Source organism: Centropristis striata, chromosome 4 (genome assembly GCF_030273125.1).
Source record: "Centropristis striata isolate RG_2023a ecotype Rhode Island chromosome 4, C.striata_1.0, whole genome shotgun sequence".
Lineage (NCBI taxonomy): Eukaryota > Metazoa > Chordata > Actinopteri > Perciformes > Serranidae > Centropristis > Centropristis striata.
This window is the reverse complement of record NC_081520.1, coordinates 35,778,922-35,805,249: the sequence shown is the minus strand read 5'-3', so window position 1 is coordinate 35,805,249 and position 26,328 is coordinate 35,778,922. Positions and strand designations below refer to the sequence as shown.

Sequence of the window (26,328 nt, the reverse complement as noted above, 5' to 3'; positions counted from 1 at the left end):
TCAAAGCCACTAACTTGACATTGAACCCTGCTCCTCCCCAGTAGATGGGTTTACAAGTCAAGGTTCGGCCAATCACGGAGCAGCACACTGATGTCATGACACCTGCAGCTCATAGAGATGAAATCCTACCAAATAATTGAATGTTGACAACTATATACAATATATTCTTTGTGATTATAGAATCTTAATCAGTTTAAGCAAATGTAATATATGTAATTAAAATAATCACAGTTTCTAAACCAACATCAACACACAAACATAATCATTGTATCAAAATCATATTGCCTGATTAATGTATAAATGCATAGAGAGAGAGAACCTCTCCAAGGTTTAGTGAATTACGCATACATAGTGACCTTTGACAGTGACCTGCGTCACGGACAGAGACAGACAACAGAGACAGACAACAGGGAGACTCAAAAAAGGGGCAGCAATCAAATCATTTTAACAGGTAGAATAATCAAATTATTCTAACACAACCTTTAAATATACAGACAGATTAGGCGCTGAACCAACACATGTAATGAGTGGTCACATTTCAGAAAGAAAAGGAAATAAAGAAAAAAGTTTGTGTGTGTGTGTGTGTGTCTGTGTGTCTGTGTGTGTGATGTATATATCCACAATATAGATCATCTATACAATATGCATAATAAGGATAATTTAGTGCAAAATCTAAGTGAGTGAGGTGACTCAATATACAGTTCTGTGAACTAAAACATGTAACTTTTCTCTGTCCTGGCACCCAAATGGTGGAACGAGCATATATATATGCATTCCTGTAGTGACAACAGTTGGCTCTTAAAGTTATGTGCTTACTTTATTCCTGTGGTCTAAGTCTAGTACCCTCAGGTTGAATGCACCTCTGCAATTGTAAGTCGCTTTGGACAAAAGCGTCAGCTAAATGACATGTAATGTAATGTAATGTAAGTGGGGACCGCAGGGACACTATGGCGGACCATTCAAGGTCCCCGGACCACAGTTTGGAAGCTGCTTGGTTAATGCTCAAAATTCAGAAGACTGACTCCCTTGAAACAGCCATCAAATAAACCACACACACTGTGTTGTGAGAGAGAAAGTAGACTTCTGATACTTCACTAATAAACCTGCTCAAAAGAAACGCTGCTGCTGCTCACACTTTGCTTTAACTGAGCGCAGTCAGCGCTGTGTGCTCGGCTCTCTATGGGAGGAGCGGAGGTCTTTGATGTCGGCAGGCTGATCACAGATCAGATACACGCGCTTCAGATCCATAAAGCCACCTCCCTCTCCCCGCCTTTGATCTGGGCGCTGTGAAGTCCTCGAGCTGCTGCTGCTGCTGCTCTGTGTTGTGTTGAGCTGGAGCAGCAGCGCTGACATGGTGAGCGGACCGGTGCGGGAAACACACCACCACACCTCTCACCGGTCTGCTTTCGACTTTTAACAACCACTTTGATTACAGGCTGATTTTTTAGCAGGTAAGAAGAGCTTTTGTTTTATTGTTTTTTGGACATTCACAGCAAACGCACTTACTAGAAACGACATGGAACAAACCTTTGGTTATAATTTCAGAATACAAGATATAGGCTACACCTATAGTCTTTAAACTTGTGTTAAAGTCAGATATAGTTGGTTTTTTTATAACGACGCTGTTCGCAGAAACTGACGGTAACGTCGCTTTAAAGTCACGAGTTTTTAAACTACAGACACACGTACTGTACGGATATTTGGAAGATTTTTAGTTCGGGGTGTTGGGTACATAACATTATTGCATTCTAGGTTTTTGAGACTTTTTGAGACATTTTATATAGTAGTCCTGTGTGAAAGTCTTCCTCGTGTAAACCTATGAAAGCTTGAAGTGTTGGACTGAGTGAACTCATTGGACTTTAATCAAACAGCATCAATTAACTCTGCTACAGTTTGCACGTGCGCGTGGTTATTTTATGCTTCACAGTTTTATTGTAGAAAAGTGTTTTATTTCTATTTAACCCCTTAACATCAAGATTCCAACTGTAAGTATTCTCCTGTAACTTAACTTTGGCAACGTCAGCTGTATGGCAGCATTATATGTATTTATGATTAATAATTGGAGCTATATTAACATTTACAGTGAGTGTAAAATATTCATCCCACAAGTTCATATTTTTTAAAATTCATCAAATCGAAAATATTTTAGTTGTGCATGTGTGTTTTATACACAGATCCCCAACTCCAGGCTGTAATATTTGATTTATTTGAAAACTCTCACAATGTTCACACCTAGACTATAAAATGAAATGTTGCATTAAGTTCCGGTTTGATAAGTATATTATAGAGAAGAGACGATATAATAACATACTTAATCTAAGTCTTCTATTATGTCCTTTTTTCTTATGCAGACAACAAGTGGCTCATCAAAATGGTCTGGATTCTTCGACACACTTTTTCACTTCTACTAACTGTGCATGTCATATATTCAACTCTGGTGGTAAGTGTTTTTTATTTTGAAGTCAAGAAAGCAAGGGAATGTAGTGTTTTTGATCTGCTCGCAACCTATAATTACCCCAAATCTATTCTTAATGTGTGTTTAGACTTAAACTTAAACACTTAAAAGGCAATGTGTACAAAGTTATACTGCAAAGTGGATGAGGACTTTACATCTTATTTCCATTCTACTCTTGTTTTATTTGAGTGTAAAAGTTCATTTTTGACCCATAGGAAATAGTGGTTTAACACATTTTTGGTCCACTTATTTTCAATCGTATTTCACACAATCTCCATGAAAAGTGAGCTACAGAGGCTACATTATTTAGTATACTAGAATAGTTTTTGCACAAACTGCACATATGAACTTGAACTGCACTGCATGCCCATGTTAAACAGGCAACTGCTTACACTGTGGGATCTGTGAAATCCTTGCTGCTGACACTGTGACAATGCTAAGTATCATTTTACCTGCAGTGCCCTGTTTGTATTTGCTATCTACTGTATTGTATCCCTGTATTGTTGCTTGTGACTTAGATTCTGCTGCTGCAACTATGCCGTTTTCCCACAGGTCTCATTAAGTTTCATCTTATCTCATCCCAACAGTATCAGACTTGTTTTCAAGAAGAGTCCAAGGGGGGCTGATCCCCTTTAACTAGTATTTGAGAGATTATGATGCATAGCTGTGGATTCAGTCTGCTTTTTTCTGTTAAGGATGAAAGTGGTGATGAAATACAGGAATCTCTAACTTTCACCAAATGACTGTCCCTCTCAGATTCCTGTGGGGGCCGAGGAGGAGACCAGGGAATGCAGAGAACAGGAGTACAAGGACCGGTTTGGGAACTGTAAACCCTGCAAGCAGTGTGATGCAGGACAGGAGCTATCAAAGGTAGGAACACTATTCACTTGGACTGACATCAACTAACTTAAAAAAGAAAAGGCTGCATCTGAAGTCGTTTGGGTATTTTCCATAAAGCCACTAAAAGTAAAAATGACTCTAGGACACTTGTTTATTTAGGAAAAGGAAAGTGTGGTAACACAAGGGATCCATAACGAGTCATTTGAATCAACTTCCTTTAACTGAAAATAAGTGGGATGGATTATTCCTATGCTGAAAAAAAATCTCGACAAGAAGTTAAACTGTTGAAAGGATTTGAGATCAGTGTTTGGAAAAGTGTATCTTATCCAGGGGACAACATTATTTATTACTTCCTCTCTTTCATGCAGAGAACAGCCAAGCCGTTATTAGCTTTTGTAGAACACCGACCCCTCTTTAATCAGTCACACCCATACTTTTGACCTTATGCAGCTGAATGGCTTCCATTGTTTTTCCCCATTGCACCCTGTCCAACTTATTGTCTTCACTGTTTGAAGCAAGCCATGCCTAAGCTTGCTGCTCTTTCGACTGGGAATACAGTTTTTTCCAGTTCCTTAGCCACAGGTTTTTGTGTGCTTTGTACAAACAGGCCTCTATAGTGTCAGCTCAGGCTTTCCTCTCTGCCAGCAGCTATGCACCTACTTTTGCATGTGTAGGCAGTGATGTAAAGGTGAGTGAAGTATAATCACTGAATCAGACATATTAAGGAACCCTTTTCACCTTTTTTGATTAATTTAATGGCAAATAATGGTGCACCTCAAAACCTGCTTATCTTAACAAGTAATCTATCGTATGCATGTTTTGCTACATACAACAATCATATATTTCTGCCCGTGCAGTTTCTCTTGTTTTAATATTTTAAAAGGTTAGTACAATAGGTAGAAGGTTAGGACAGTAAAAGCAAGATTGCTGCTGCAGTATAAAAAAGGTGTGATTTCATAAAAATTATTAACATTAGTTGGATTAAATCAGAGGCAAGTTAAACAGTCTCAACCAATTGGGCAGGCTTCCATTCTTGATTTAAAGTTTAAAGGCACCATCTTTAAATAAATTAACAAAAAAAAAGGAATAATCACCACCCATCACCTAAATGTAAAACATCCGATTGGAACCTGTTGTTACTTCCAAAGTAGGGGTGTCACAATTTCGATTCTGAAACGATCATCAAACTCAAAAGCAAGATATGATTCTCTCCAGGGCCACTTACTTGCTCAGCTCAGAAGAAAAAACAAAACAACAAAGACAAAGACAAAAAATGACAGTTTAAACAAAAGCTGAAAATTATAACCTGAGCGAATGAAGGACTCATTGCAGGTCTTAGACTTGCGAGGTGTAGCCACAAATAATAAAGCAACTAAACCCATATTATAATGTACTGGCTATTTATATAGTTGGAAGATACTGATGGATCTAAGAAAACAAGATAAGACTCTTGGCTAAATAGCTTACAAAAGAGATTTTCACCCACATAACTTAATTTCAGTTTATCCTAGATTAAGGTATATATTTAGTTTATAAACAAGAATGGCAGCTTTGAGTATTCTGTCAATTTAAAGGCTGGTAAAGTGACTTTAGGTGGGTTTACACTCCACTACATCTCTGAGTACTGATGAAAAAACTCTGTATCACCCTTGACATCTGTTGCACACATGCATTTAAGCCCAGTTGCCTTTAATCTCAGTGCACACAGACATGCACTCTGTGGTTGGTAATACGCTTCAGTAGTCCTCGTGTTCCTCTGCCAGCTCAACAGGCATGAATGCTGCTAGCCACCCTGGGGTCCTGGTTAATAATTGGCTGCCTCATTCTTTCTCTGAAGGTAGCGGGATGCCGGCTCACAGTGGCGACCTAGGCCTGCACTCACAGAAACTTTCCCAGAGAAACAACTTCTGATCTGAGCTCTGCGTAACCAAGACAATCTGTCCATATTCTAAAAAGGCAGGGCTGACTGTTGGAGGGAAGCAGACTTTTGGAGTCACTCTGTGCAGCTGCCATAGAGATCCCAGAGGAATGTGCCCCAGTTTGCTCTGGAAGTTTGCCTCTGGAAGCCGCTCTTAAAGGCGAGCTGACAAACATCAATTAGCCCCTTCACACTAACTGTAGCTAAAAGAACCACCCACACAGAGGGAACGTCCAATAAAACCAGTTATTCTTTTTCAGACATTTTTCATTCTAGGTTTCATTCACAGTAAGTTGCCTAGTTCTCTTCTGTTGTGTCAAGCATGAAGGATAAGGGGTGAATTGCTTTCCAGTGCATGCTGGAAAACTGCCAGTGGCCAAAAAACGGGCAGGAACACAACTTTGATGTGTCAACATCTTGTTGCATGTAGCAAGAGTGTAACATTTCCTTTAGCCACACTCCCAGGGCAAAGGACTCCTGGATGGTGACAGAAACAAAAGGAGTGCATAAGCAACAGAAGGGTCAACATGAGAGCGGCCAGACACAATTCTTGTGTCTAAAAAAAAATGTTAAAAAGTGGAATATAGAGACGAAAACAAAAGCAGCAAGAGTGTGCTGAACAGAACACAGCTTTAACTAACATGCATTGTTTTCAGTGTTGTTTCATTCCCAGATCAGATGACTGGCTGCCCCCCTTGTGATTCCCTCCTAATCTCAGAAATATCTCTGCGTCTGAACATGCTTTAGGTCCCAGCCAGCTCTCCCCTCTCTCGCCGCTCCTCTCCCCTCCACACTGCTGTTATGCTTGGCAGTCTCACCCAAACTAGATGAGAAGATAGGACAGGGAAACGGGATGTTAAGCATCTGCTTTTTGGATGGTTTTGACTTGCAACCACCTTAGAGAACATTTGCTTCATTTTTTCCCTTATTTTATCACACATACTCTACCTGTAGAGCAGCATTATTATCCATTATCTGCTGGCTACAAGAGACGCACACCCTAGAAATATGGTCTTTTCAGGGAGGTTTAACAGACATGTGTATTCTTTTGTGGATATTGGTGGCTGTTTTATGGTAGTTATTTGTTGGGAAAAGGCTTATTTATTGTGTATACACTTTTTTATATAATGACAGTTATAGTCTATACAGTCCAGACTATACTCTGGTCACAGTTTACCAGAGTATAGTCTTTCTTCCAGCTGCTAAACTAGTCTCAGTCAGTGCAGGATGTCAGCTCTGTGGAGCTTTGTTAGCGGGGATAAAAGAAGAAAGAGATCGTTCCTTGATGATCTGTGCGGCCTGGATCAGAGGGGCAGAAGTTGGCTCCGTTTTCCTTTTGTTTCAGTGCTCTGACCTGTTCCTGTCTACGTGGCATCAGCCCCCATCCTGCCATGTGGTGCCCCACAGGCAGAGCTTGTGCCAGTGCTGGGCTGAGGGGAGACGAATCATCACTGGGCCCGTTCCTTCATGTGGAAGTGGGTCACAGAACCACTGTGAGGAACCCTGCAGCGGTTGGGCCTGCAGCGCTTTCTTAAGGACTAGTATTAGAGTAGAGTGCTGTGGTAGTTTTCCAGCGTCCCCTGGCTCAGTCTGAGCTTCATTCCCCTGTAATAGGCAAGACCATGGTTCGCAACAGTGGGCGGCCGAGTCTTCTTTATTCTGCCTTTCCCCTCTTTATCACTCATCAGCCACCCCCACTCTGTTTCTCACTCTTTCTCTGTCTCTTCCCTTCTCTCCCTCTGTTTCCCCCCCACCTCCACTGTTCCCTTCCCTGCCCTGCTGGAGAGCCAGGCCTTATATGGAGAGTTCATAACAACAGCTGCAGTAGTCCAGCCCTAGCTGGTCCATCTCGGGCCAGGCCTGGCCCAAGGGTTCAATGTCAGTCTCACATGTGTTTGGCTGAAAGGACTGAAATCCTCATCTTCTCTCCCGACTGCACGGTGCCATCACAGGATCCCATCTTTGCATCTAACCTCCCTTTTTAATTTCTTGCCAGCCTGCTTCCCCACAAACCCAACCCCCATATCGGACTCTTGTGCCCACATTCCAGCAGGACTGCATGCCCGGGCAGTGAAATGGGACACGGGCGAAGAGAGAAGAGAAGAGAGAAGGCCTGTTTGAAGCTGGCCTTCACTTTAATGATATATGAGCACCCCCCCACCCCCACCCCCCTGTCTGTCCTTCTGGCTTTCGATTGCAGTGTGGCAACACCGGACAACAGGAGGGCAGCTGCTATGGAGCTGATAATGAATGATCAATGTATGATGTCACCTCGGCGGGGTCTTTTCACTCAGTGTGCTGTACAGTAATATCAGCTGTCATGTAAATGTCAGTTTGTCATTGAGGTCACCAGTCTTTCAACATAACTTTTTAGGGATGTGACGGAGAACCATTTAGGAAAGAGACAAAGATGGACATTGGCAGATGGAAGTTAGCAGCTGGAGATATAATAACAATTAATACATTTGGGTTTAATTACCTCCGCCCATAGAGGTTATGTTTGCGGTGCAGTTTGTCTGTTCAGTCTCTGTGATGGCTGCATTCATGTGCTGTTGAGAATAAGAGAACAAATTAGTTCTTGATCATATTTAATGACTTACCTGATCACATTTATTGCCTTAATTTCCACACAAATCCAACAGCTATTGTGTTGTTTTAAGTGCTCTGAGGAGAAAAAAATAAAATATGATGAAAAATATGACTCAAGCTCCATCTTAGTTCAGTTTTGAGGTTATGTTCCTCTCCCCATTAAATTTGTGTCTACATTGTCAGTTGCTGTATACAATGTTTAATGTGAAAAAAGTTAATCTATAAATTACCTTTAACTCATACAACCAAATGCTGCATATTTGCATATATTTCATCTTAAAAATGTCTTTCATAATGTTTTTGCTTGCTTCAGGTGCACAAATCCTCAAAAGGTGGTTCAGCATTAGATCAGTCACACGGTAGAAGGAAGCTGTGCTTTTTAAGAGCTCTTTCAATTGTTGATGACAAAAAGAGTATTCATCTTATTTTCTCCATATACCTCTCCGTAATCCTTGCCCCCTTCCTGAAGCGTTTCCTTTGCTTGCTGGCCTCTCAATCAACGGGACACTCACAGAGTCTGCCTGGAGAGGGAGTCACACAAAAACGCAGCAATAAACTTGCAATAATACAACAGTGGGTGTCCCCTAGGGCCTTTATTATTCAAATGCCTGGCCTTTCTGGGTCTTGCAGCGGAAGGCCGCTCATTCATACTGAGAGAGTCAGGGAGATTATTGCCAATGTAAGATGGACTCTCAAAAGAGGCAGGCCATTGTTCTTTTCTGATCCCGTGAGCCAAGATCATTCTTTAATTCCAGACCCTCAGTAGTCCACATTCAAGCCCCCTTTTCACCAGCTGCACATCTCCCCAAACCACCGACCCCACCTCTTACCCGGTGTATTTCTCCCGTTAATCCCCCCAGGAATGTGGCTTTGGTTATGGAGAGGATGCCCGGTGCGTGCCCTGCCGGAGCAGTCGCTTCAAGGAGGACAGGAGCCTGCAGAAGTGCAAGCCCTGCCTGGACTGTGGACTCATCAACCGCTTCCAGAAGGGCAACTGTTCCACCACCAGCAACGCTGTGTGTGGCGACTGTCTGCCGGGGTGAGAGAACAGACACTTATGATATTGATAATAAAAAAATGTTTAACTTTTTATAATAGTCTGTAGTGTTCCTTGAATATGTAACACTATGAAGGGGATTTGTGTTTGCTTCTGCTTTTAAAACTTGTCATTTTATGTCTTCAACAGATATTACAGGAAGACAAAATTAAGCGGTTTCCAAGACATGGAGTGTATACCCTGTGGGGACCCTCCGCCTCCTTATGAGCCTCACTGTAAGCACCTTCTTTTACCTCTTCTAACAGCTGGCTTAACATCAATTGGACATTTTGTTAAATGTTCCCATGAGTGCAGGCTATTCATCACATCCCACAATGGGTGATGTTTTAAGATGAAACAACAGGGATACAATAGCCTAAAAGCAAACATCACACTATTGAACTCCTAGCCAAATGCTACCAGAACCAAAAATCAAGCTGCAGCGCCACAACAGAGCCTGCCAACACACAACATGCCAGCACAAGGTCTTTGGTGTAACCAGAACTACAGACTTTACAGGGTGGAGCGAGCCATAGTTCATTCACTAAGTCTCACTGAGCCAAGCAGCAATGCTATATGTGCAAATAAATGCTGGGATTTACAAGCTGAGCAGTTGAAAAGCTGGAATGGATACCACTAACATAATACTGGATTTGCCAACACTGGATTATATTAGCTCAGAGTGTCACTCATTTTCAGCACTCAATTTGGATTAAATGAGCAAACTTCCTTGAACAAAACCTCCATTAATATTTCGAGACAAAACATGTCTCAGTAGAATTTAACACAAAAAAAAAAAACACAACAGGGAGTGTGCTGGTTCAAACAGAACAGTTTGTTTTTTCTTTTTTTAACCTTTTGTGCAAATCCATTATGCAAAAAGGAGACAGTGTTACAGTACACTCACAAAGCAGGACTCACATTCCAGTAGGCTACAGATGCAATTAACGTCTGTCTTCCGGTCATTAGAAGCAGTTAAGTACAACCTTATGATTTCAGATTTCCACATAAAACCAACAGGCGAGTGAACTTATACCTTTGGTAATTGAGTGTGACTTCCTGATGGTAGAGAGGGCTGCAGCTGTTACTGAGGAGGCTTTTTTGGCAGCATGAGCATCAGAGCAGTCCCAGCCAGGGTTAGCACTTCCATGTTAAATAAATGGAGAGGGCTCTGGGACATCAGACCACTAAGAAAAACATGTTTGTCCACGAGCCCCAAATGTAAAGAATCACAATTTCATCACACCATCCAGTGTTTGTTTGGTTTTTAATTAATTGTCTTCTTCAGGCTAGATTCTTTTTCAAATATGTTGTTGCAGGGTTGTGTGATGAGCACCAGCCTTGAGATAACCGACCTCCCCGCGTCTGCTCATTTGTCCATCTGTGCAGCTTCCCGTTTTGATACTGGAGGAGGCTTGCGAAACAAAATGGCCATTGTGTCTGAGAACATAGCTGGTAGTTAGCTCCTACAGGGACTCTCAGTGGAGCATTTCCAAATGTTTGAAAGTCCTGCTCCCTCCCTCCAGTGTTATCTTGAGGAGGGTGGTGAAAACTTGAAGGGCAGATCATTCTAATAGGCCACACTGGCCCGGGGGCAACGGTGCATCTGTGCAGGGGAGGCGGTCGTCGTCTGGGGTGGACTGTAAATCTTCAACCCCCCCCCCCTTTTTCTTCTCCTCCCTTCCTTTTCCCCCAGTGGCTTTTTGGAGCCGAGTTAAAAAACGAGATTGTGTTTTATGGATTCCTTCAGCCTCTTTAATGTGTTTCATCTGCTGGAGCTTTTCACTGACACTGTAGTTCTCGCAGAGCTGACTAAACCATGCTCACACACACACACACACACACACACACACACACACACACACACACACACACACACACACACACACACACACACACACACACACACACACACAGTAGAAAAAAATACTACCTGTTCTTTGAGCTTACTCCATATTTATTGTCCTTATTACTATTTCCAACCAAATTAATGCAAGTCAGATCAAATCTGTTATCTTTGATATTTAAGGTACAATATCCCCTTTTTTCTCATGTGAAATATTTATACATATATTTTACATGCTACTGCAAGAGCTTGAGAGGACAAGCCAAAAGAAACACGATCCATTAAACCTCCGTCCCTCCTGATAACCTCAACGCTCCATCTTGTAACATGAAGAAAACATAATCTGTATTCGCTCTGGCTGCACGCTCACAGACTTCAAAGGTTCATGCAATCAGTTTTCACCACAGATGGCGCAAAACACATCAGGCTTGGAAGGTTCAGGAAACATTCCTAACTACAATTGGCTGCCAGCAATTCAAACCAGAGCTTTTCAGTTTTTCTCATACTCAAACGTCAGCAGCGGGGAAGATGATCTCTGCTGATTGCAGATCAGTTTTTATTCTCACTGCTCTCTTATTTGAGTTATGCAATTATCAAACCACAACCTTACAGCTTTAATGATGTTTGGGGTTGTCAGGTTACAAGAGGTGATGATTATAAAATGTTTTACCACAAACAAAACACCTTGGGTGCCACACTTTGGGATGTTATAAATCATTCCCACAGATCCAGCAAATCCAGTTTGTCTTTAATGGTAGAAAGCAAAATGAATATGTTGTTTTTAGTCCTCTTTGAATTGCACTGCCAGTAATAAACTACGTCATAGGTACTAAAAGTCAGAAGGAGCTGGTGGAGAAGTGTTTTTGGGTGTACACGCAGTATACTTGCATCTGGAGAAGCTAATCTAAAACAGACTTCCATGTGAACGTGCTCCAACTAGTAAAAGAAACTGAATTCATGATCAGAAATTTGAGGCAGCAGCACATGATAAGATGATAACATGCACATCTACTTGAACTCATACATTTCATATTCTGTCTGAAATGGTATCAAATCAAGCAAAGCTGATACATTTGCAAATATTTCAAAGCCAGAGCAGTTAACTCCCCTGTTTATACATTCAATTAATTATAGTTTTGTGTTCAGAAAATCATAACGTTAAGATAAACTAACAAGTCACTATAGAGCCAGTGTTAGGAAAGTTACTTTTTAAATTGTAATAGATGTTACAAATATGATAAGTGTTGTAAATGTTTAAATTAATTCACCAAGTAATGTAAATTATTACATTTGATAACTTCTGTAACAAATGTTTTAAACTGGGCAAAGAGACATACGGTTTATAAAGACTTTTAATATGTAACATTTATATTTACTAACTGAACTAAAACTTTGGTCAAAGTTATCAATCCAAGGTTCTGGGTATTCATTTATACATTTAAGGTTGTTTTTTTTTAGATTAGATAAAACTTTATTGTCATTGAACAGAGTACAAGTACTAGGACAACGAAATGTAGTTTAGCATCTAACCAGAAGTACAAAGTAGTAAAGTGCAAGGTATTTACATATGAACACAGTGTATAAATATAGTGCAGGTATGAATTGAATATGCTATAGGATATATACAGTGAATGAATATGTTATAGAAATATATACAGTAAAGAATGTACAGTAAAGCAGCAGTGCCGGTAGATGAATATCTATAATAGAAATAGAAGAGAAAACACTATTTTCACAGCTCTTAACTGTAGATACTAGAAAAGGGCTGCAGTTTTTCTTTTGTGTTATTTAAAGCTCTCTGTAAAACAGCGCTCAGTTCTTCTAAAGAACCTCTTAAAAGAGTCTGCAGAGACAAAAGTTAAAGATCCCTCTGAGGTGTAAAGAGGTGCTCCTTTTATTTGGAGTATGTGGCATCCCATAAAGTCAACAGGCAGGGAGTGTATAAAAGACTGTGGTTTAACTGCTCTGGTTTGTGTGGAGATAATATCAGCAGGTGAGGCCTCTTCAATGGACCAGTGTTTATCTGTGTTTGCTGCAGCTGCCAGGCCTCTGATAACAAGCTGCCTTTGTGTTGTGGGCCAGATGATGCTCACCTTGGATGAGTTGGATTTTGACCTTGACAATGAAGACCAAATGTAAACAAAATGGTCAGATAATAAAACAGTAGATTACCAATATAATACAGTGTCTGTGCATGTGAAAACTACCTGTAGTAATAAGTAGCCTAAGATTATTTTATTGATTTAAAAAAAATCTAGTCACTCAAAATCCAAGGTGATGTGTTTAAATATCTTGTTTAATTAGTCTAACATCTAATCACTTTAAGATTTAATGAAGCAGGACACCTCCATGTTTTATATATATCTCCATATACTTTAGAGGCTGAAAACAGGATTTTCTGCCAGTTTTGTATGACAAATTAATCTATCATCAAAATACACAGTCGCCCATGAAGTTGGAACAAAATATTTTTTACCTTTTTCCATGAAATGATTGTGACAATGTGATTTATTCTTGACAGACCTGTCTCTTCCAAACATATCACAATGAAAATAAAACCACAATTAACAGAGGATTGTGTTGGCAACCATATAGTTTGTAATTATTTTTTCTTTGATCATTTAATTGATTAGCTGACTAATGATTGGCACTCTATAGTAGATTATTATTTTTAATAGTGAGACAACATCTCTGTTGTCTGTGATCTATGTTCCTATGTCTCAGCAGGCGACTGCTTAACTGAAATACAATTATATGAACTGCTTATTACTTAGAGCAGTTGCAATTATTTTAGCTGATCTTTTTAAGATTAGAAATGTGGCAACATGTTTTAATAACAAGTAATAAGTCATGGCTTTGACTTTATGTACTTTTCTTTTATATCAAAAAGCTCCTTTATTGTGCCCTCTGGGTCAAACTAAGTTTGAGAGTGCTGCTTTGACTTTTCCCTTTTTTTCCCTCTTCCCTTTGGAAGGAATGCTAAAATACCCTTATCCCCTATCTGGCTGAATAAAAAAAAAAACTGCTCAAAGCTAAAGTAATGTTTACAGTGTCTAACAAAGAGCTCTTGGACGTGAAAAGGTTGAAACCAGTTCCCTTTATGATTAATGTACTGAAAAGCAAACAGCAGGGCTCACTGAAAAAGATTTTCTCAAACAAAAAGTCATTCATTATATTTGCCATATTCATCAACAATCACTTTTCCCCACATGTTGTTGACTGGTCCGTCTGTTTCAGTGTCAGACCGGCATACTTTCAGTGTTTGCTCTGCAATAACCCACGCCCTCCCTATCATACACAGATTGATCAGCAAAATTATATTTGATTACTGATAATGATCAGAAACAATTATGTTAAGCTACATGTGAATGGCCTCAGAGGGAAATGTCACTCAACTGGAGAATTCCGTGCTACTGTTTCTTCTCTAACTCTTTCTTAACCCATTGAAGCCTGGAAAGCGGATACGTCGTTGTGTAGTATTTGTATAAGCTCTCAAATACTTTTTGAATTTCATTTCTATCTGCTACAGAGGCTGAAAAATCTATTATTTAGTAGAAGCGTTGACACTTCTGTTGAATTTCCAGAAAAACTTCAGGTTTTAGGGGCTTATTTTAAAATCGCCCAGAGGTTTTACAGGAAGTTTTAGGCGTCAATGGGTTAAAGCTACAAACCAGAGAGCTGAGGGTGTCGTGGGGGCACGCGGCTCTCATGCTGATGTAACACTGCTACCTCATATTTTAATCATCACACAGGATGTCTGGAAAGTCACAGACTAGTGTATTTTGTACTGTGTGGCTAACAGCTGCAGATACCAGCCAAATGATTTGTTAATGTCATGGTTCAACCTGCATTCCCGCTTATCCCTAAATTCCCAGATTTCTTGGCGACACATCACCAATCAGGAACTGTTTTTGGTCCTGGTAATTATCAGTGGTGGGAAAAGTATTCAGATCCTTTACTTAAGTAACAGTGCTAATACCTCACTGTGAAATTACTTAAGTAAAATTATCAGCATCAAAATGTACCTAAAGTATCAAAAGTAAAAGTAGTCGTTATGCAGAATGACCATACTCAGATTGTTTTATATATTCTAAATCTAATTGTATTGATGCATTTATATAAGTAGCATTTACATTGTCTCAAGGTAGTACTCATTTTAACTAAATATACTGCTATGCAGGGGTGGAAGAAGTATTCAGATCCCTTACTTAAGTAAAACTATTAATACCACACTGCAGAATTACTCCACTACAAGTAAAAGTCCTGCTTTCAAAACTTTCTGAAGTAAAAGTACAAAAAAAAGGACTGAAGTACAGTACTTGAGTAAATGTACTTAGTTACTTTTCACCACTGCTGCTATGTGCTTAAATAAATATAAAAATCTAATCACTTTAATGCTTCATGTTTTTTATGTTAAATCTCAACCTGTGAAGTAACCAAAGGTTTCAGCTAAATGTAGTGGAGTAAAAAGTACAATATTTGCCTCAAAATGTAGTGGAGTAGAAGTATAAAGTTACATAAAATAGCAATAATCAATTAAAGTACAAGTACCTCAAAATTGTACTTAAGTACAGTACTTGAGGAAATGTAGTTAGTTACATTCCACCACTGGTAATTATTTCTCTCTGACACTGATTGATGTCTCCTCGACTGGAATGTGTGGGATTCATTTTAGTTGCATTTTTCCCCTCACAGTATGAATCACTAGATTGATCACTGGATCTGATTTTCCAATGATTTTTTTTGTTACTGAGCTTCATTCAACATAAGATATGTTCTATATGACAATCACATCGTTTCAGTTTTTCCCAATGAAGCTCACCCCAGCTCTGTCTTTGTGAAGTTTTGCGCTCCACTTCACAATTTTCACTTGTCAAAATCCTATATGATGCATAGCCCTCTTTAACAAATCACAAAAAGTAATAACTTTTGCTGAGGAAACTATTAAACTGCTGCCCACTGCTCCTTGCATGGTGTGTTCACTTGTGTGTAAAAAAGGATGGGTTAAATGCAGAGGTTGAATTTCCCCATTGTGGGATTCATAAAGTAATCTTCTTCTTCTTCTCTAGTTTTGAATAAATTACTTTGGCACTTAGAAAGAGATGCAAGACTACATCAGAATGAAGAATCAGCATCATGTAGTTTTGTGTTTGTCATCTCATTTTGCTAGAAAAATAAGTATTTTTCTAACTTAATTTACCAGTGACAACAAACCTTAAAGTGGCTCAACATTTCTATATTAATGCTTTCATGTAATGTAAAAGATGTCGCTCTTTCTGACTCTGCAGTTCCCCTCAGCTCTATGGAACATTTTAGTGTCTTTTAGCTTACTGTTTCGGTGTCATGGCTTGCAGCTATATTGTTTTGGTTCACTCTCACCGACGAAGCAGGGAGCTGTTTTTTAGAGAAATAGCCCGATAAAACCTGCTTTCAGCTACCCGCCGTGCACCAAATAGCAGGCAGGCAGAGTTAGCGACTAGTGGGAGAACATGGTGACGCATTTAGCAGCTGAAGAGTCAGATATTTTCTTCAAAGGTTGGTTGAGACCAAAGACAGCTAAAACAATGAATATTGGACTCACATTTATTAGGCTGCCTGAAACACGACTCTGAATGAATGAGGATGTTGCTTCCTAACTGCTGGATGTATAAATGGGCACACAGACATAAGGTGGTGTTAAAGGTTATTACTCTCAAAGTGGTCCAAAAATCAAGTTTTACACAGTATCAAAAAACATGAATAGATGCTGTTTGTGAATGATGGAAAGTTTCCGTTGTGTTCTGCATTTTGCTACTCTTAAGTTTACATTTGGATCAAGTATTGTGCCTTCATCTCCAAGGAGTGCTTGAAAGGATAATTACATGAAGCAGATGCCAGTTTTTTTTTCTCTCTAACAAGAGTGCCTGTTCATCTTTAAGTTGTGCTATCTAGCGTTAAGCCATATTAAACCCCGATGCTCTGTATTTGTGGGAACTTGTATAATGAGCAGCGTTCTTGAGGCCAAAAGTGTTTTTTTTACATGAGAGGGTTTGTGTGTGTTTGAAGGCGGGGCTAACAGTGACATCACATTTCCCCTCAAGCAGGATGAGAACTGCAGCAAACCCAACAGCAGCTTAATCATGAAAATCAGTGCATGTGGACACAACTCACCACCACAGACACAATGACACACAGAAGTGTAAAAAACACCTTTCTGCACACTCATCTCTGCCCCATTTTATAAATGGTGACCAGCATGTCTGCTTTTTTTATGTCAGGGTTGGTGACGAGCATGTGATAGAGCCTGGGGGGCTTGTTGGGGGTGGGTGTCTGTAAATCATCTTCTGTAGGGAACGAGACAGAGGCAGATAAAGAGAGAATCCACCACAGGCGTTTTCTCTTTGAACTCTTCTGCATATTTCATTAGACCATAGCATAGAGATGACTGGCTCGAGGCGCAAAGGAATTATTAGTCTCACGTTACATGACTCTTGTCTGCTGAGGAGTGTTGGATTATATAAAGGAACTAACTGCTGTTCATGGGAGTTGTTGTGTGTTTACTCTCATCACCTTCAAATAAGCCGTGCAGGTCCGCTGTCAATCAAAGAACATCTTGCTCTTCAGCTGGGACCTACACTTATATAAATGGACCTGCACTTATATAGCGCTTTTCTAGTCGCTTTGCGACCACTCAAAGCGCTTTACAATACAGACTGCGCTCATTCACCCTTTCACACACACATTCATACTGGTGGCAGAGGCTACCCTAAACAGTGCCACCACCTGCCACCATTGGGAATTCAATCACACACCGATGAACACAGCATCGGGAGCAATTTGGGGTTCAGTATCTTGCTTAAGGATACTTCGGCATGTAGGCTGGTTGGGGGCCAACCGACTCTACCGACTGAGCCACAGCCGCCCGCTGTACAGCTGTACACTTACACTTACACTTTACACTCATCTCCCACCGTCTTTTCACAGGCAGCGGGCGTGTGAACCTTGTGCCGCTGCCCTTGGTGGTGACCAGCCCGCAGGACATGGCTCTGGCTGCGGTCATCTGCAGCGCTCTGGCCACCGTGCTGCTGGCCCTGCTGGTCCTGTGTGTCATCTACTGCAAGAGACAGCTGTTGGAGAAGAAGCCCAGCGGTGAGTCACAACATCTGCACATGTTTGAGTACATTTTCTTTTATCTCTGAAAAAGGATTTGGAAGTGTATTTAATAGATCCCAGGTAGAGATTTAGGAACTTCTAAAGGCATACTGTGCAGAATTTTCCTCAAAAATAATGTAGAAACAAAACATAGACATAAATAATTCCTCTAAATCATCTCTCATGAGCCACTAGAAGTGTGTGGCAATGTTCATTATCTGCCGGCTTTTTCTCTTTTCTTTTCATTTTGCTGTGTTTGGGACAGCGATGGAAGAAGTATTCAGATTCTTTACTTAAATAAAAGTACTAATAACACACTGTGAAATTACTCCACTACAAGTAAAAATCCTGGATTCAAAACTTACTTCAGTAAAAGTACAAAAGTATCAGATGTACTTAAAGTATCAAAAGTAAAAGTACTCGTTATGCAGAATGGTCCCAGTCAGATTGTTTTATATATTTCAAATATATTACAAGATTATTTGTATTGATGCTTTAATGTAAGCAGTGTTTTAATTTTGAAAAGATAGGGCTAATTTAACTACTTAAAATACATTCAATAAAAAAAAGTATAATCTCTTTTAATTTATCATGTTTCAATGTTAAATCTCAACCTGTAAAGTAACTAAAGCTGGCAGCTAAATGTGGTGGAGTAAAAAGTACAATATTTGCCTCAAAATGTAGTGGAGAAGAAGTATAAAGCTATGTTAAATCGAGATACTCAAGTAAAGTAGTAACTACCTCAAAATTGTACTTAAGTACAGTACTTCAGTGAATTTACTTAGTTAATTTTGGGATGTTTCTGGACGTTATCCTTTGGGCAAGAAGCTACAAAAATAGTGATCATACCGCCAGAAAAACATGAATATAGCGAGGCTCAAAATGAGAGTGAATCTGGGGTTGGCTTTCACTTTTGTTAAGCTGTGAAGGATCAGCCAAAGTTGAGTGTTGTGTCTACAAGCAGCACATGGAAATTCCTGCATAGTATAACTCAAAAACAATTAACTAATGTGTGGCGCTTTGAAAAATCTATGCAGTCTTGGGAGCAGTGCAGAGGTCTAAAGTTAGGCTCACACTATAAAGACTTGTTATGCACCACTGCAACTGCTCTCTATGGAAGCAGTGCATTTCTCACAAGCCAGAGTGCATGTGGTTCTATACAGAGAGCATTGAACTTTGACCTCCCCCTCCCCAGGTGCTGGCATTTCAATGCACAGCCAATGAATCCTTAGTAGAATCTGTTCTCTAGTCAAGATGACCAAAATGAAAGGAAAGCTTATACTTTACTGGCTTATACTAACACATGTTCAGTTATTAGGAAGACCAAAAAAAGTTGAAATACCCTGTGATTAATGATCCCAAATGTGTTATTCATTGAGCAACCAAACAAAAAAACAAAAACAAAATGCTTATTTACCATATATTTAATTTCTGAGTGCATAACAGGGATCACACTGCAAAAAAGGGATGTCTAAAAACAAGATAAAAACACTAAATCTGAGGGAAATTACCTTTCTGCATGGACAGATAATTTCACTTGACAGTATTTCTTGAATTAGGATTCTTAAATCTAGAAATAAGCATGTTGAACACTTAAAATAAGAAATTAACTCTTAAAACAAGATACATTATCTAACACTTCTAAATCTAAGTTGTTGTTTTTTTTATCTTGGTAAGAACCAAATAATTTGCATTGCAATGTTGTGCAAGAGCTAAATACATGTTCCGTATATTAAAATAATGAGGGGCACTTACTGTAAAGAGTACTTAACAAGGTAAATAAAGAGAAGTCTACGCTGTTGGATGAGCATGATTTCATCGCGCTTTTGTAACACAAACAGAGTGCCAGTTCATCTGTCAGTTGTGATCTCCAGTTTTAAGCCTTATTAAACCCCGATGTTGCATATTTGTGCGAACTTGTATAATGAGCAGCATTCTTGAGGCCAAAAGCGCTTGAGTATGTGAAAAGTCCCGAGGCAAAGAATTAATGACATCACGTTTCCCCGGTAAGCTCGCCCTAAAACAAAGAGTGTGGCAGGAGTTGCCAAGGCGTTAACCAGTTACGTGTTTTTCTCACTGCGATGAAGTTAAATATTTTTCATTCAGTCCAAACATGCACTCCACCCTTCACCCAAGCTGCTGCAAAACAACACAGTTGCTTTTTAAATTATACAAAAGAATTTTAATCGGCCTCATGGACCCGAGGGTTGTGAAGCATTTCCCAACACATAACAGAGCGAAAAAGTTCAGCGAGATAAAAAACACAACTGGAACTGAGAGCATTAGTCTTAAAGTTATAATATGCGTTTAAAAAAGATCTGTTATATACAGTACAGGCCAAAAGTTTGGACACACCTTCTCATTCAATGCGTTTCCTTTATTTTCATGACTATTGACATTGTAGATTCATCAAAACTATTAATGAACACATGTGGAATTATGTACTTAACAAAAAAGTGTGAAATAACTGAAAACATGTCTTATATTCTAGTAAGCAAAGGGTGGCTACTTTGAGGAATCTAAAATACAAGACATGTTTTCAGTTATTTCACACTTTTTTTGTTAGGTACATAATTCCATATGTGTTCATTCATAGTTTTGATGCCTTCAGTGAGAATCTACAATGTAAATAGTCATGAAAATAAAGAAAACGCATTGAATGAGAAGGTGTGTCCAAACTTTTGGTCTGTACTGTATTTAGTTATTGTGCACCAACATTATTCTGTTTCCAACCATTTTAAACCTACAGCAGAAGAAGCAATCTATTTATACCGTTTTAAGCCACAATTTTATGTTAGCTCTTGATAGTTCTGAACTATATATTTAAACAGGATAAAGGATTTTAGTCATGTGACGTCTTGATTTTAAGTAATCATCAGTGGATGCTCGGCTCGCTGCCCCTCTGGGACGTCCTGTGTCTGCCAGGAGACGTCTCACTGGTTGACTGTCTCCATCATGTTTCCTCAGCGGCCTCCCTGCAGTCCCAGGATTGTCCCTACAGTGGAGCAGAGCTGTCCTGCCTGGACCCACGCTGGCTCCATGACTTTCCCCAGAGACCCTGCTGCCAGTGTCACCTGGGCCCCGGACACACCTGCGGTAAGAGATTTTTATAACTCCAGCTGTAGCTGATCAAACAACCGAGGACTACAAGGAAAGCATTGTATTCTAACTTCAGTATAGTGGCTTCATTGTGTCTTTAGACTAGGAGGTGATGGCAGGTGTGTCAATTTTATGTAAAGTTGTGTTTGTGTGTGTGACGTTCAGGTCCAGTCCACCTGATCCCGTCTCTGTGCTGTGATGAGAGCTGCAGTCTGGGCCGTAGCCTGGACAACAGCCCATTCCCGTCCCAGATGAGTCTCAGTGACGAGTGAGTAGGACAAAGAACATCATCAAAGTTAGACTCAAGAGCTACAGTTGATAAACTCCAGTGCTGCAATGTAACTAAGTACATTTACTCAAGTACAAGTTTGAGAAGTGGTGGAAAAAGTATTCAGATGCCTTACTTAACCCATTGAAGCCTGGAAAGCGGATACGTCGTTTTGTAGTATTTGTATAAGCTCTCAAATACTTTTTGAATTTCATTTCTATCTGCTACAGAGGCTGAAAATCTATTATTTAGTAGAAGCGTTGACACTTGTGTTGAATTTCCAGAAAAACTTCAGGTTTTAGGGGGTTATTTTAAAATCGCCCAGAGGTTTTACAGGAAGTTTTAGGCGTCAATGGGTTAAGTAAAAGTACTAATACCACACTGTGAAATTACTTCACAGCAAATGCATTCAAAACTTACTTCAGTAAGAGTACAAAAGTATCAGCATCAAAATGTACTTAAAGTACTTGTCGTGCAGAATGGACCCACTGAACTTGTTATTTATATATTCTGAATATAGTATTGGATTATTATTAGTGATGCATTTATGTGAGCTGTGTTTGGATCTACTCAAGATATGGCTCAGTTTAACAACTTTTTATATTGTTATGGGGTTTAATTAAAAAATGTCTAATCACTTTAAAATGATCAAGGTTTTTTATGTTAGATCTCGACCTAAAAACTAAAGCTGGCAGCTAAATGTAGTGGAGTAAAAAGTACAATATAGAAATACTCAAGTAAAGTACAAGTGACTCAAAATTGTACTTAAGTGCACTACTTGAGATAATGTACTTAGTTACTTTCCACCACTGATTTTGAGGTACTTGTATTTCAATTTTATGTTACTTTTCATTTCTACTTCACGAAAATTCTTAGGCAAATATCATACTTTTTACTCCACTACATTTAGCTGACATCTTTAGTTACTATTGAGTACATTTTGATGCTGATACTTTTGGACTTTTACTTCAGTAAAGTTTGAATTCGGGACATTTACTTGAAGTGAAGTAATTTCGTAGTGTGGTATTAGTACTTTTACTCAAGTAAGGGATCTGAATACATAATATATAGTATATAACTTTACTGCATCCAATCAGCGCTGAGAAAAAACAAGTTTAAATCAAGAATTTGAATCGAATCATGGATTTGGAGAATTGTGACACCTTTGTACTTGACTAACGAACACACAGTGTGTGGTGAACTCCTCTGCAGCACCATGAATGCCAACATTTTTCAAGCCTGGAGGAAATAACTGCAAAACCCTCCCCACTGCTGACTGAGCTGAACCTTTACAGATGGATAACAGTTAGACGCAACATTAAATACCCAACAGAACAACATTTGGTAACGCTTTATATTAAGGTCGTTGTAATAACCATTAATTAACAAGTAATAAGGCCTTTGTAAGTCCTTACAAGATGCTTATTAACATTATTGTGTGTTTATAAGCTTATATAAGTGTTAATAATGGCATTACAAACACCCATGACCCACCCATTATGTCTTTGCCATGCCTTTATTAATCTTATTTTGTTTGCTTATTCATATTAAAATATACTTTATTGCTCATCTATTATAAGTTAACTATAAGTTAACTATGCTTTTTGCAACTACCGGATCTAAAGCGAGAACAATGCCTTATTACTTGTTAATTAATGGTTATTAAGGACCTTATTATAAAGCGTTACCCAACATTTAATTAAAATCATGTAAAAAAAATTGCATGACTTTTCTATGTAAATAAATCATGGTTAACAAGAGGATGATTACTGTTGCTGGTTCACACTAGATAGAATATTGTACTGTAAACAAGGGGTCATGTAAGGAGTGTACTTATAAGATAAAAAATAACTTCACACAATGTCATTCGCCGTCAGCTACTGTTCGCTCCGCCCTCCTGGTAACAGCTGGCGGGCAAAAAATAAGCAGCTTTCTCATTTATGTTGCTTTTCAAGGTGTTGGAAACATTATTTTATGAGGTTAATTATATTCTTTGAAGTGCCGAGAACAAACAGAGGCATCGGTCATAAAAATGGAGCACCACAGGGTGTGGCTGTGAACAGAAATTCATGTCAATATTAACCAGTTTTCTTTTTTAGGAATACACACCAGGATGAGGAGGACACCCAAATGCAGCTGGGAGGACATGAAGAGGCTGCTGGGATAACTGGGAGCTTAGAGCCTGCAGAGGGCTTCAGGCTTCCAACGTGCAACGCTGAGCGTGCAGGGAGACTGGATGTAGAAGGACAAGAGGGGGATGAAGAGGAGGAGGAGGAGGAGGAGGAGGAGGAAGGGTGCAGGTCAGAGGAGACTTCACCTGAGAGGACCAGGCAGAGCTACAGTGAAGCCGTTACAGACGCACTTCTGCCCAAACAGCACTCAAGTCAGGAAGGTGAGCAGAAACCTGTGAATATGATTTTGGATAAGTTAGTAATTGAGCATTGCTGCTGAGCCCTCTCTGGTTTGTTTACCACTTACTTGGACATGAATCAATTTCACTTATTAATGTTACGCGAGGTGAGTGAAGACACTCCCTTGGCATTTTAAATTAATTGCCTCTAAGCAAATTGCTAAATGATCCTCATATTTTAGAGTGTTCAAGCACAGTGGGAGAGCAAACTGAAAAGAAGCCTCTCCCACTCCGGAAAACAAAAAGAGACTATCGACCCTCTTGGAGTCTGTAGAATTTTAGTCATTTCTAAAGACATTTAAAAGACTTTGAGACTAATGAAACTTTGAGACAGTTGCAATGTTTGTTCATTAAAAGGGTCTCATAGTTTTCTGTCTTGGTTCAGACTACAGAGCCTCCACAAAATGCCAGACTTTAAACACAAATCGACACAGAAGCGATACTGGAATAACAAATTCTGGGTCTGTCAAGTGATGCCAAAGACTTCCCACAGACTTGCATCACAACCGCCATAAAGTGACATTTGGAAAGCGGCACAATGACACGTTTTTCCTTTCAAGTTAGTGATGATGCCTTTATTTTCTTGTTTGAAAGGTCAGAACAATCTACCTCCTCTAGAAAAATATATCAACGTGCAAATTAATCACAGGAAAAATATGTCCCCATTATAAATCTGTGAGAGATTAATTTTCTCTCAAATTGCTACATGGTATTAACTCTCGGGCTCCTTTTCATGGCCGGAGACATTGCTGTGTGTGTGTCCATGAAGAGCAGCTGGTAAAAGAAACAAGAGATACCACGATTGCTTTGATGTGGACAAGACTATCCTGTTTTAAGTCGGCCCCTGGCCGGCTCTGGCTAGATACGTTACTAATCACTGCGTGTCTGTGTTTCTCTTCCTGCTCTCTCTCCAGGATGACATGGATTTCTTTGGCTCGTGTTCCACCCTTAAACCACCCTGGACTCAACAACAGCCGCGGCCAGATCCCAGATCAGATTACTCACTCGTCCCCCCCCCCCAACCGCCCCGTACAGACGAGCAGCAGCCACTCTCAAGAGTGTCGCACCGCCTCTTTGAAACGCCTGCTGCTGACCTCAGAGCCCCTCGTCAAAGGGTCCAAACAGAATCTGTACATACATGCAAACAAAAAGCACTGCTGAGGAAAAGCAAAGCACGAGGGCAAAGGGACACACACACACACACACACACACACACACGGACACACACACACAATGTGAACTCGTTGGCCCAGAAGGTGAAATCGAATGAAGTTCAAACGTCGAGGAGTATTGACTTATTACCGCAGAGCAAAGTGAATCAAAGTGAGCCTCTGCTCTGCCTCGGGAATGTCTCACATATTCACATGTAGGAGAACAGAAACTAGCGCTGATCTAGCAGCTGGTGTTATGAAGCTTTTGTGTGTAAAAGGTAACAAATTTGAGGTGTGAAGAAAAGTGTTGCACATTGAAGATAATCTTGATAATATGGAACAAGTTAATACGAGGAATGTTTAAGTGATAAAATGTGTTGTAGATACTGTAAAATATTAAATAGGTCAATATTTTTGTAACATAGACATGACTGACAATATGTTTGCTTTTCTTCTCCCAGTTATAGTGTTGATGGTTGTGATTGGTCACTTCCACATATTGTTTTTGTAAATAAAGCACTTGAACAAGTTTACATACCAAGGAATGTATTTTTGTCTCAATTCTTTAGTGAATTCATTGTGTTGAGTGATTTAGTAATGCACTTCCATAGAGCTTGGGGAAACATGTAAGACAGATAAAAAAAATAAAATAAAAACTGGACTGTGGCTCGGACAAAACGAAGCAGTTACGTCAGAAGTTATAGGCAGCCAGGCAGGCGCGAATATGTGACTGTAAAATTGATAGGTGCTAGATCCCAAACACTGAACAACGGCTATAGTTTTTTCCCCACTCCAAGATGCGAGGACATGACACGCCCTACTTGTCCTCTGACTGAAGTACTCAGTTATTCCAACCGTACCCAATGTAACTCCTCATGCCTAAATCTAATCAACAAACCAATTGGGATCTAGCATCTACCAGGAAAATTAAGAGGTCTTAATTTGTTTTCAGAGGCAACTTTGAATTTGTTTTTTTTTCAACAGAGGCACCTCAAGCAAGCTCAAATTTGTGAAATTGAGGACATTTTATCTAATTTATCTGTTTCCATTTTGATATCGTAATGCAAAATGTGTATAGAAATATGTGAATGAAAACACAGCCAATGACAGAGATGTGTCACATTTTAGAATAACCCTGATGTCATTATTACTTAATAATTAGCTTATTATTACTATAAGTGATGCAGTCTAATACAGCAATCCTGAAATAAATCCTTCATTTATGAAGATTAGTTAATTTGATTAATAAATAATATATTTGTTAATTCAACTTCTCATTTTAGATTTATTTTTTACATTTATTTTTTATCAACTACATCCTCCAAGATAACAATAAAGTCACGTTGGAGACCCCTCACATCCAGACTCTGAGTGAAGCTGCTGTGTTGTAGCCTCTGAGTGGTTCGAGCCACCCGGCTCACTAACTTGCTCAGTTTCTCTTTGATGGCGTGTTCACACCTTCACTAACCATGAGAAGCTGCTCCTCGCCGCCTGCCTCGGGTCTCATATCTGAACTAGGCAAGCAAGGACATTGTAACAGGGAGCAGCTGCAGTCCCAGCTCAGCTGATAATTACTGGCTGAATC

The 26,328-nt window shown here is 39.6% G+C and overlaps 1 protein-coding gene across 1 annotated transcript; it reads left to right on the top strand.

Moving 5' to 3' along the window:
• Positions 1 to 1,088: 1,088 nt before the first annotated feature.
• tnfrsf19 (tumor necrosis factor receptor superfamily, member 19) lies at positions 1,089 to 25,288 on the top strand. Its single transcript, XM_059331893.1, has 10 exons — positions 1,089 to 1,451; positions 2,352 to 2,440; positions 3,212 to 3,325; positions 8,663 to 8,841; positions 8,989 to 9,074; positions 17,648 to 17,812; positions 20,783 to 20,911; positions 21,080 to 21,182; positions 23,282 to 23,574; positions 24,507 to 25,288. The coding sequence occupies exons 2-10, from the start codon at positions 2,372 to 2,374 to the stop codon at positions 24,509 to 24,511; spliced, it is 1,143 nt and encodes a 380-aa protein (XP_059187876.1). The 5' UTR covers positions 1,089 to 1,451; positions 2,352 to 2,371; the 3' UTR covers positions 24,512 to 25,288.
• The last annotated feature ends 1,040 nt before the right edge of the window (positions 25,289 to 26,328 follow it).

Excerpts from the sequence above, each read along its gene's own strand:
- tnfrsf19 (XM_059331893.1), top strand. The coding sequence starts at position 2,372 with ATGGTCTGGATTCTTCGACACACTTTTTCACTTCTACTAACTGTGCAT. Across the intron at positions 8,842-8,988 it reads TGTGGCGACTGTCTGCCGGG|ATATTACAGGAAGACAAAAT; the intron begins GTGAGAGAACAG and ends TGTCTTCAACAG. Across the intron at positions 20,912-21,079 it reads GGGCCCCGGACACACCTGCG|GTCCAGTCCACCTGATCCCG; the intron begins GTAAGAGATTTT and ends TGTGACGTTCAG.